Consider the following 11,305-nt stretch of genomic DNA (forward strand, 5'->3'; position numbering starts at 1 on the left):
TACCATAATCTGCAGACAACTTTCTTTGTAAAACAGCTCTTGGCCTTAGTGGAAACTGAACATTTGACAATAGGACATCAAGTTACTACACGACCTGAACTACCCATCATGAGCTGGGTGCTATCAGACCCTCCAAGTCATAAAGTAGAATGTGCACAACAGCAGTCTATTATCAAATGGAAGTGGTATATACGTGATTGGGCCAGAGCAGGTCCTGAAGGCACAAGCGAGTTACATGAAGAAGTTGCTCAGATGCCTATGGTTTCTACTCCTGTTACAATGCCATCTGCTGCCAAGCATGCGCCCATAGCCTCATGGGGTGTTCCCTATGACCAGCTGACTGAAGAAGAGAAGACTAGGACCTGGTTTACTCATGGTTCTGCACGTTATTCAGGCACCACCCAGAAGTGGGCAGCTGCAACATTACAACCCCTTTCTGGATAGAAATGTATACATAAGGACAATATTGCTGACTCAGATTCAAACCGAGGTTGCTCCGGCCCCAACGCGAGAGTACTAACCACTATACGATCACGGCGAGCCACACACAAGAAATAATGCTTAGAGCCAAGAACCCAATGTACAGTTTCCCGTTTTTCTCTAGGTGGCACAACGTGTCTTTGGTTGATAGCCTGTTTAATGACTCAGGGAATTTGTCCCTTTTTACAACCACTTCCTTATTAGAGTTGTGCATTCATTTTCAGTACACTTCTGGCATGTGACTATGTATTTGCCCCCTCCAGTGGCCTCCCTGCTTCAGAAATGCTTCTGTGTCTGCCTTCGCATAACTGTATCTTAAAACGTGCAAATCCAGGTGCCAATAATTCACCACCAGGTTGAGGCACTGAAAGAAATCGTTCTGGCAAGCAGCGGGCTCTGTCCTATCAGCTAACTGCTGCTACGCACCTGATGTTAAGTGTGTCAGTTTGATTAAAAAAAAAAAATCACCACAGTGTTGCCCCCAGGTTTTATCAGAATGCTGAAGTGGGTAGATTTTTTTTTACTGTAACAAAATGTACTTGTATGTCTTTTAGAAATATGGTAACTTTGAAAGATGATTACCTAATCTGCTTGGTTGAGATAAGACCGGAATTCCTTCAGTACACAAAGTCTGAGTCAGAAAAATTGGCCTGCCTTAGCTCCTTCAACAGGAGGAAGCAGGGAATGTATGGGACCTGGTTGCTTCTATTTATTTATTTATTTATTTATTTATTTATTTATTTAAATGTTTCTTATTCCTTGCTTATAAGATGTTTTTCTAAACAGCATGTGTGTATAGAAGTGTATACATGTTTATACCAGTATATTAGTAGTATTTTTTGAGGCCCTGCTTTGTTGAGAATGTGCAAATGATTTTTTTCTTTATCGCACACAAACCTAGAACTCATAGATGTGGATGTATTGTGCCATGTAAGTGTATTGAGATGCTTACGTGACTTTTAGTAAGTCTGTCCGAGGATGCTGCCCTTTGCAGAATTTTATTATAAAGTATTGTTCAATTGATGTTTTCTCTTTGCATTTGAAGTAACATTGTATAGACTGCCCCACTACCCTGAGATTACCTTTGAAATATAAACAGTAGGATTAAACTATCAGGCCAGTCAAAACAAAACAAAACAAAAACAAAAAAGGAATACATGTGTTTGAGAATACAGTCAACAAAAGGCCAATTTGTAGTGTCAGCATTAAGTCCTGAGGTTGACTTAGGACTTTCCCTTTCTACACCTCTTCCAACCCCAGCTTTCATTTACTTTTCTAAAACCCATTCTGGAGACTAGCATGACTTTTTTACGTGAATTTTTAAAAGTATCTTTGTTGATTATAACCCAAATAAATATGAAGTTCTAGCTTCCTGGAGGTCCATAAACTGGAGCAAGTCTCTATCTTAGCATTATTCCTTTAAATTGATAATTTGGTTCAGGGATGGATGGGAGGAGCTGGGGAGATCGCTTTGTCAGCATCCTTGCAGGAGTGAGGGTCTGAGTTCCAAACCCCAAAGCCCTTGTAAGCAAGGCAGGTGCACTGGTGCTTGCCTGCCCTGCTCCTGTTGGGGAAGTGGATACCAGAGGATTACCAGATCTTGCTAGGCAGCTGATCCCAGCTGAGTTGGGGAGCTCTGGGTTCAGGGAGAGACCCTGACTCAAAGATAAGGCAACAGAGCAAATGAGGAATGCTAGTGCATTAGCTCACATGGACGACCCGGGGGCATACCTTCTTGGCATTGTCACATACAAAAGGTGTTTTTGTTGGTGTTCTAAGCTCCATGCCACACCTACCTGGCAATAGCCAGGTATGCCCCGCCCCAGAGATCTGGCCCACTATAAGAGGGGCCCCTCCTCTCCCTCTTTGCTCTCTGCTCTCCCACATCCTCTCACCTCTCTACCCCTTGGGCTCTCCCCCCCACCCCACGCCTTCACATGGTCATGGCCGGCCTCCACTCTACTTCTCTACTCTCTCTCTCTCTCTCTCTCTCTCTCTCTCTCTCTCTCTCTCTTTCTGCCTTTCTCTACCACTAACTCCCATCCCCTACTCTGAATAAACTCTATTCTATACCATGCCTGTGTGTGTGTGGTCCCTCAGGGGGAAGAAGTGCCTGGACAGGGGCCTGCCTGGACACCTTCCCCCACACTGCTGTGCCACACTCCCTTGACCCGTGCTGAGACTTTGGATGAGAAACACCGTGGGTTTTGCTTAAGCCCTTTCAGCTTTGGCTAGTCTAAGCAGTTTCCCATCAAACCTACACGCCATTCTTAACGGGTTTGTCTCAGAGGCCTCTGTCAAGACAATATTGAATGAGCTATTGCTAGCGCATGCAGGGCTGGGCAGAGCAATGGGTTGTAGCAGTCAGTGCTCACACCGCCGAGATGATATGTCGAGACTCACCCGTGTGAGGTGACACATCATTACAATTCAGAACACACTTGTCTGTCCTGTCCTCTCCCCCATCTTTCTGCTTGAGATGCTAAACCCAATCCACTTGGAAGCCACTAGACAAGCTTTGTGGGAAATGTTTTTTTGGAAGAATAGGAAAGAGTATGATGTTCTCTTTACTATCCCTTCCAATCAAATGAAATTAAGGAGTTTATTGGTTGTTTTACATCTGCTTCTTAGCTGCTGTAATGGGAATTCAGTTACTGAGAAGACAGCACAAAGGTGTAGGTACCTCTGTAATTAACAGTGCCTGTCTTTTTTCTTTTGCCTGTGGCTTTCCTTCTGACTCGTGAGGCTTTGGTTTGTGAATGCTCGTTACAGTGTAACAACCGTGTAGTGAGCATTCAAAATCAAACGTGCTGCTCAGGAAGAATGACATCTTTCTTTGTGAACATAGCCTTTCCTAGTCTACTTTGGGGCAATAAAATAACACTAATTGGCATTTTCTTTAAATTTGAAATTTAGGCTTAATAGAGTATATGGATATATTCCACTTGTAGCGAAGGTTTCAACTCTATGTTATATTGGCATCTATGCTCACCAGGGAAGAAAGCATCACTTTTTTTTATATTCCTCCACACCTTGGCCTTTAAAATTTTTTTCTTGTATGTTTTGGAGGTCTATTTGCAAACTTAGCATTTCTGCTACATACAAAAGTCTCCGGTTTCTATAGGTAGTTTGGCAAATGAGAGCTGTAGATGCCTTTACTTGCAGTTAGCTTTGATAAAACATTGACGAGAGAGAAGGGAGAGAGTTAAAAAGTATGCCTTTACTGTGTGCCCTTGGTTTGTTTTATGTCTACATCACATGGAGACCAGGTGACGTCATGTCACACCTTGTATAATTTAAATGCCAGGCTGACATTTGAATTTTGACTGGGGAGCTTTGTGAGGGAGAAGGGAAGAAGGTGAACAAACCTAGAGTCGGCTGGGTGTTGGATACCGTTGGATGCTGCATTTGTATGGCTTTGTGCAGGTATGGGGTTCCACTGTACTTGTAAGGTACCCAGCATTGCTATCAGATGAGGATCTTGTGGCCCACCATCAACACATTTGCTTTTAGTTACAAAGTCAATACCCTGGGTACTAATTTCTAAAAGGAGATAATTCAAAAAAGTTTAGTTACAATTCCTTAGAGAAACTTTGTAGTAGTTTATTAGCACAATAACATCTTGCATTGTTTCTCTCCAAAAACGCTACTGGCAAATCTTCCATCATGAATTCATGAGTCAATTTTTTTTTAAGTTATTAATATGGGAAAGCACTTGTCAGGTATATTTTGGGCTTTCTGTGCGCTGACTTTGGAAGACATACTACCTTGAGTAGTAAAAATGGTGACACGAATGCATTTATTCCCTCGTGTTATCTTTATTTGAGTGTGCAGGTCATGCCACTGCATGCGTATGGCGATCAGAGGGCAACATGTGGGAGCCAGTTCTCTCCTAGCCTGTGAGCATCATGGGTCCAGTTCAGAGGGTCAGGCTCCAGAGCAGGTCTTCTTACCTACTGAGATACCTCACTGTCTCTATTTAATTTTTGATACATAGTTTCTCCATGTGGTTCAGGCTTTGCTGGCAAACTATCCTTCTGTAGCCCCCCCCCCCAACCCTCTGCTAGGACTTAGAGACCACCACACTTGGCTCAATAGGTTCCTCAGGAAAATTATTTGACAAGCTTAAAGTAACTCATTTAGGTGAATAGCTATTTCTACCAAGGTTTCAAAATTGTTACCATTTTCCTTGTTCGAGTATATTAGCCAGGAAAGCAAGAATTAAGAACAAGGTATTGTTTTTCTGTTGTGAGCTGGGAAATGACTGCTTTGTAGTGGGCATTGAACTGTTACTTTGTTGCCAAACATATTATGTAATTAAAACCATAAATCTGGCTACAGAGATGGCTCAGCGGTTAAGAGCACTGACTGCTCTTCCAGAGGTCCTGAGTTCGAATCCCAGCAACCACATGGTGGCTCACAAACATCTGTAGTGGGATCTGATGCCCTCTTCTGGAGTGTTTGAAGATAGCAACAGTGTACTTACATATAATAAATAAATAAAATCTTAAAAAAATAATATATATCTGAACTCTCAGCCTAGCTACCAGTGGCCAAGCAAAGGGACTCCTTTGGTAATGCTTTCTTCTGCAGCAACCTGACTGGCTTCTTATACAGAGAAAAAGAGCTATCAATTCATACCAGTGAAGGAAATTTAGAACTGAATACCATAGGATTTAATATTGTTGTGCTAAGTGCTCTACAGTGGCAAACAATTTAAGAATTATTTGTTTTCCATTAAGTTGCAAGAGTAGTTAGTAAAACCAAATGCAAAAAGCAACAGTAGTGTCACCTTTCTAGCTGCCTCTGCTCTGAAAGACAAAGTCTACGTTTCATTCTCATACCTTTGACTTTTCTGAAAGGCTCAAGTTTCTTAAGTGTGAATATGGGAAACCCATTGATACAGGTTTCCTCCACAGAGAGGCCCCAGTGGGTTAGATGCTGTCAACTTTATGGCAAGTTAATGTTGTTTGGTTATATCTAGCAATTAAAATACGTCAGATTTAATGTCCCACCATCCTTCATCTCTCCGGTGTTTAACTTGCAGGCACCAAAGGAGGACTGTGGGGAAGGCATAATTTGTAATCTGGATGTTAGAGTCCTTGGCTTCAACACAGTGCTGTAGAGAGTGAGGAATTCGAAGAGAAATAGCATTGAGTGTAACCTGCCTACTCTGACCAGTAACACCTCTTAGTAACAATGATACTAACAAGCACCTCAGTGTTCTGGATGCTCTCCTGGTACCTCAGGGTTCACTTATGGCAAAAGTTCTCATTACTTCCATGAGGTCTCGAAGTAGAAGGTCTGTAAACTTAGCACCTTAAGGGTGTCTAGGTGATGAGATAAGAGGTTTTTTTCTTTTCCTTTCTTTCTTTCTTTTCTTCTCCTCCTCCTCCTCCTCCTTCCTCTTTTCTTTTTGCATGTTTAACTACTTTTAATGGAATATGTTGGACATGGTGTTGCATTGCTATTAATCTTAGCATTTGGGACACAGATCTATAAAGTTACAGAATAAATATTCATAAACATTCACAAACAAAAACAGTTTGCAACCTTCTGAGGAATTGTAGAAACAAGCAACTAAGAACAGCAATGATCTGACTGCTGGAACTAGAGATCGGTACTTTGATCTTTTCCCTTCACCCCACCTGCCTCCATCTTCTTCCTCTTCTTGGTGACTGCACTTCTTTTCTTCCACTGTTGATCAAGCTCTGCTTTATCATTGGTTTCTTTGAATCGTCTGGTTTTCCGCCCTTCAGACATCTTGATTCCATACTGGAATGCCGTCTTGGGCAAAGCCTCCTTGTTGTTCATATACTTGACATATTCCTCCTCCTGAGTACCAAAGTCCCAGTGGCCTAAGGGACCTTTCTTGTTACCCTGGTCCATTTTGCTATAATCTACCTCTTCATCACTATCTACAGCTATGTCATCCATCGTGGCTGGATAGCATTCTGTGTAACTGCTGGACATGCCAGCTACTTTTTATCTTCTTACCAATCAGCAGACTCAGCGAATCTTTCATTGATGGACTTGATCAACTCTTTTGCAGATCCAGGTCCTTTGTCAAGGTCCATGGGCTCATCATCCACTTCTGCCTTCTCAAAATAGCTGTGCCTTTTCTTCACTTCCTCTTCTTCCCATTTCCGGTCTCACTCCTGGTCCTGTTCCCATATCTCTCAAGCTCCTTGTCCCGAGGTGTCTTGGTTGTGGAAGGAACATAATCCCCAATCTATTCAAAAATGTTCATGTCAGCCTCAGAAGGTTTCTTCCAGTTTTCTTTTCTCCTTCTCAAGATTCTTGTTTCAGGTCCCCTGCCTCAGGTATGACAAAATCTGGGTGAGCTTGCTAATAATGATGCCATTTGTAGTTAGTGTAGTCTGGGCCTCCATAGTGGGGCAATCAGCCGTGCTGTGTATGAAAGTGGTGGAGATGTCTGTGTCTGCATACTCATCATTCAGGTCTACTACACAGGCTATACATCTGGGTAAGAACAGTTCATTTCGCTCATATGATTTACTCTTGAAAAGCACACATTTCGTCCACCAAGGCGTGTTTTAAATTTTGTTCCCAGAATCCTCAATTTTCTTGGTTTCCTTTTGGGGTTTTTCCATGAGTTCCTCTTCCTCCTTCTCTTTGCTCAAAATCTCAGCACACACCTTTTGAAGCAACGCAAAATCCAAACCTTTCACCAAATGGGTGTGTTCCATATCACCACTCAAGAATTTAGACTCCTCTCTGGTGATGATTTGTCCTCTCAGCAGTGGGGTCCACGGCCCTGTAGTTGGCTACAGTACTTATAAGCTCAGTTTCCTCATAATCTTTGTTCACACCATCTCTTGGCACAGTCCTGGTATTTCTCTGCACGTTCATTCTCTCTCTCTCTCTCTCTCTCTCTCTCTCTCTCTCTCTCTCTCTGCTGCTGCTGCTGGCGAAGCTTGACATAATAACTTTTCTTTTTCCTCCTTCGTGCAGCTGGGTCTTCATCTTCATTGTACTCTCTTGTCATCTCACAGTGAAGTGACTTAGAAGGTGGCACAGAAGTTGGTGCAGCTCTTGGGGTCATAAGTTTCCTGAAGTCTTCACTGGTAAGTTTTGATTGGTGAAAAGGAATGAGGATCATCCACATCGTGGCCACCTGGAGCCAAAGGGTTAGAGAAGGGCTCACTGTCTCGCTCTGGCATTTTGGCCTCGGTCTCTCAACTCCCAGCAAATCGCCAAATGTCCTCAACAAAACAGTGGCGACAAACGTTTTATCGCAGGCTTACTTAAAAATCATGGTGATCCTCCTGCCTCAGCCTCTACAAATGTTGGTATTACAGGCTGTGGATCCATGTGGCTTTTTTAATGCTTTGCTTTTTTTTCTTAAAAAAAAAAAAATCGGGCCGGGCGGTGGTGGCGCACACCTTTAATCCTAGCACTTGGGAGGCAGAGGCAGGCGGATTTCTGAGTTCGAGGCCAACCTGGTCTACAGAGTGAGTTCCAGGACAGCCAGGGCTACACAGAGAAACCCTGTCTCGAAAATATAAATAAAAACAAAAACCCGGCCGATTCTGTAAAAGAGAAATAAATAACAACGATAGAAAACTTCAAAACCCGGCCAGTGAAGGCTACAGTTCAAAAAAGAGGTGAGCGCCCCGAGAGACCGGCCAGATCCTGTAGTGTGGCGCAGAACAACAAACAGGAACGCTGAGTCCTGACACTTCAACGGATTCCTGAGTCCAGGCTACGGACTTCCGGCTTCCCAGTAGGACTCCACCCAGACCACGCCCACCCAGCTCCGTCACCACACCCAGGTCCCGCCCCGCTTCCTGCCTGGCCGGCACCGCCCAGCCACGCAGTCACGCACTGGCACACTTCCGCGCCTGCGCCCAGTGGGCCTGCGGCTGTAGACGAAAGTTGCGCATGCGCTGAGTGGGAACATTGTTTCTCTGGGGCGGGCTTAGCCAGGGTGTGCTTCCGGGTCGAAGGGTTTGCTTCCGGAGAGCGGGAAGGCTGAAACGCGGCGGCCAGGCTGCAGTCAAAGTTGCAAGGTTCTAGGTGGAGACGGCTGCGGCCATGGACAGGTCAGTCCTGGTGGGGACGCCTCGGCCAAGACAGTGGCTCTCGCCTGTTAGCGGCATAACTACCTCCGTGGGAAACGGAGGAGGAGCAGAGGGCTGCCCATTCATTCCTTCTTCACCCTGCCGGGGATTGGCCCCTGGTGGAGGAATGAGCGCTTGGCGTGACTTGGAGCAGGGATGCAGGGAATGCGGGTTCCCGCGTTCCACCTCCGGGGTCTCGTGGGCGCTCGCTCCTCGCCGTTCGCTCCGAAGTGTGCGGGGTCGGTGGTGGTCCGGCATTCGAAATGCTAAGTGAAGCAGTCCGAGGTCACAGCCATCAGCCACACTGACAGCTCAGTCTAGACTTTCTCAGAGTGGTTTTATTGTGGTTATTAAGTCATATCAGTTGTACATTATTGGGTATCATGATGGTCAGCTTAGACTTTAAAGTGCCAGCACCAGGTAGTTGAATTTCTCATGTGATCAGGTGATGTATGCTCTCCTGAGACAAAGATGGGTTGTTGATGTATCTTGGCTTTGGGGAGTAGATTGTGTAGTGAAGACAGACAAGCAGTGTAATAAGATGTATTATACTGTAAATTCGGGGAAAATAAGTGCAGGAGATGTTAAATCCCCCTGTCACAGGAGTTTCAGGGAAACCTGTAAAAGTAACTTGCTAGCTGGTCTTTTAAGTAATAATAGCACATTACTGATACCGAAGACATTGTGCTAGGGTTTATCTTATGTATTCCTTAAACTTTAAGTGGCACATTTAGTTTTAGAGCAGTCCCGTGAGGATCTTATCTATACAGAACCGTGAGCCTGTAAGAGATTTGAGGAACGAAACAGTTAAATAGAACCCCATTACGAGGCTGGGGATATAGCTCAGTGGTAGAGTGCTGGCATAACAACCCTTAGGTTCTGGGAGTAAAAAAAGAAACAGATTACCAACAGGGAACTTTGTATCTCCATAAAGCTGTTTGATGAATAACTTAAATAGATGTACTTCAGGTGGCAGGGAAACAAATACAGACCTTTGTAAAAGAAACATACTCAGATGTACTAAATCATGAAAAATCTTCATGCTTGCATGGCCGAATGCTACCAGGGATGTGGTTGGACTTGATGGGCCAAACTAAATTGGGATGGTGTTGTAAATACTGTGCTGGTAAGTGTGAGCTTGAGTCTGCAGAGCAGAGGAAGCTAGCTGGAGATTTTAAGTGGAAGAAAGGTGGACTAGATGGATGTTTAAAATCAATCCACTTGGTTTAGTTTTTCAGCCTTCAGATGACAGTGCTGGAGGCCAGGAGCACCGTGCCAAGACAGGAGGCATCCTTAGTCTACTTGTAAGGCAGTTTCTCCGACTCACTGGAATTCCTTTGCTTTTTCTCATCCCACCAAGCCATATAGTACTCACAGGCCAAACTGTAGTTCTGGCTGCATAGCAGTGTTTGGTCAGCACACAGGCCAAAAATAGACCAGCGGTCCCATATGATTATACTGCCTAGTGACGAGATGACTGGCTTAGCTCGTATGAATATATTCTATGAAGTTTGCATGAGGATAAAATAAACTAAAGAAGAATTCTCAGAACCTGTTCCTTCTTTGTTTGGGTTTGTTTTTGAAACCGCTTTCACTCTATCTCGGATTGGCCTGACACTTCCTATGTAGTGTTTTTTGGATTAGAGGTGTGAGTCTGGGCTAAAACCAACCCCTTCAACAAGCTGCTAACTCATCACTGTACCTTAGAGAGTGCAGAAGTCTTATAAAATTCTGCAGTTAAGGAGCTCTTCGGTCTGCTGGAGGAAAGATTTACCTTCATGAAACCATACTGTCATACAGATTTCAGGTTCCACGATAACCCCACAGGGAACATCACATTGTGGTACTAGGAAGTCAAACACGAGCTCTTAGCTGAGCACTGGGTGAGCTTTTGGGAAGTAAGCAGGACTTCGAGGCAAGAGGTTATTCTTGGCAAAAAGATCTAAGACTTGGCTATTGACGTGAGCTGTCTCTTGACTGCCTCAGACCCTTCACTGTAACTGTTAACGATAGTCCTTTGAAGATGCCGTCTAAGAGCTTGATTGTACTGTTCCAGGAGTGGCTTCGGGGGGATATCATCCCCTGTGATCCGAGAGGTGGAGGTGACAAGGACTGCGAGGAAGCACAGTGCTCACAAAAGAGTTCTAAGTATCCTTTATGTAAGAATTGCAGAGTGCCTTGAATCAGGGCTGTGGGATTTTCTTCAAGACATCAAACACTGGCTGGGATAAAATTGACTTACCTCCATTGGCGTTTAAATGGTAGATACTTGTTCTCAATGAATGTCTGTGAGCTTAAGATGCCTATTTCTCTGAAAAGCATGCTCTGTTTCACTACTGTCATAGTAGTTAACTAGTAATCAATACTCACTTATCTAATATTCATCTGAGAATTTAAATGACAGGTGGATTTAACAGTATTCATCTATCTTGTATAGTAAAATAAGTGCTTAACTTTAATTTTTTTTTTCTCTACATGGAAAACTTTCCTTAATTCTTCCTAAGTTCAGGCCAACCAAGATGAAAATTTTGGTACCACTACACCAAGAAGCCAGATTATTCCTCGAACTCCAAGCTCATTTCGACAGCCATGTAAGATTTTGTCTGTGCTTTGAAAGTATTTAATAGAGTAGTAGTCATAATACCAGCTGACATTTATATAATTTTCATAATAAAATACTTAGCTATAATATCAGGAAGTGGCACAAATAATGATTACAGTTACCTGAACTCTTATGAACA

The 11,305-nt window shown here is 43.7% G+C and overlaps 1 protein-coding gene and 1 pseudogene across 2 annotated transcripts in view; one reads left to right on the forward strand and one right to left on the reverse strand.

The window, feature by feature from the left end:
* Positions 1–4,137: 4,137 nt before the first annotated feature.
* LOC127671115 (protein Red-like) lies at positions 4,138–8,192 on the reverse strand (annotated as a pseudogene).
* Positions 8,193–8,432: 240 nt separating this feature from the next.
* Positions 8,433–11,305, forward strand: part of Nup107 (nucleoporin 107) — a 34,938-nt gene continuing 32,065 nt past the window's right edge. Inside the window, exons 1-3 of one of the 2 annotated variants that reach the window (XM_052165330.1) lie at positions 8,433–8,546; positions 10,621–10,712; positions 11,069–11,155. In XM_052165330.1, coding sequence (XP_052021290.1) covers positions 8,539–8,546; positions 10,621–10,712; positions 11,069–11,155 — 187 coding nt within the window. In that variant the 5' untranslated portion in view covers positions 8,433–8,538. Of the gene's footprint in view, positions 8,547–10,620; positions 10,713–11,068; positions 11,181–11,305 lie in introns of those variants that run through there. The other variant, XM_052165331.1, reaches the window with a different exon arrangement.

Source organism: Apodemus sylvaticus, chromosome 20 (assembly GCF_947179515.1).
Source record: "Apodemus sylvaticus chromosome 20, mApoSyl1.1, whole genome shotgun sequence".
NCBI lineage: Eukaryota > Metazoa > Chordata > Mammalia > Rodentia > Muridae > Apodemus > Apodemus sylvaticus.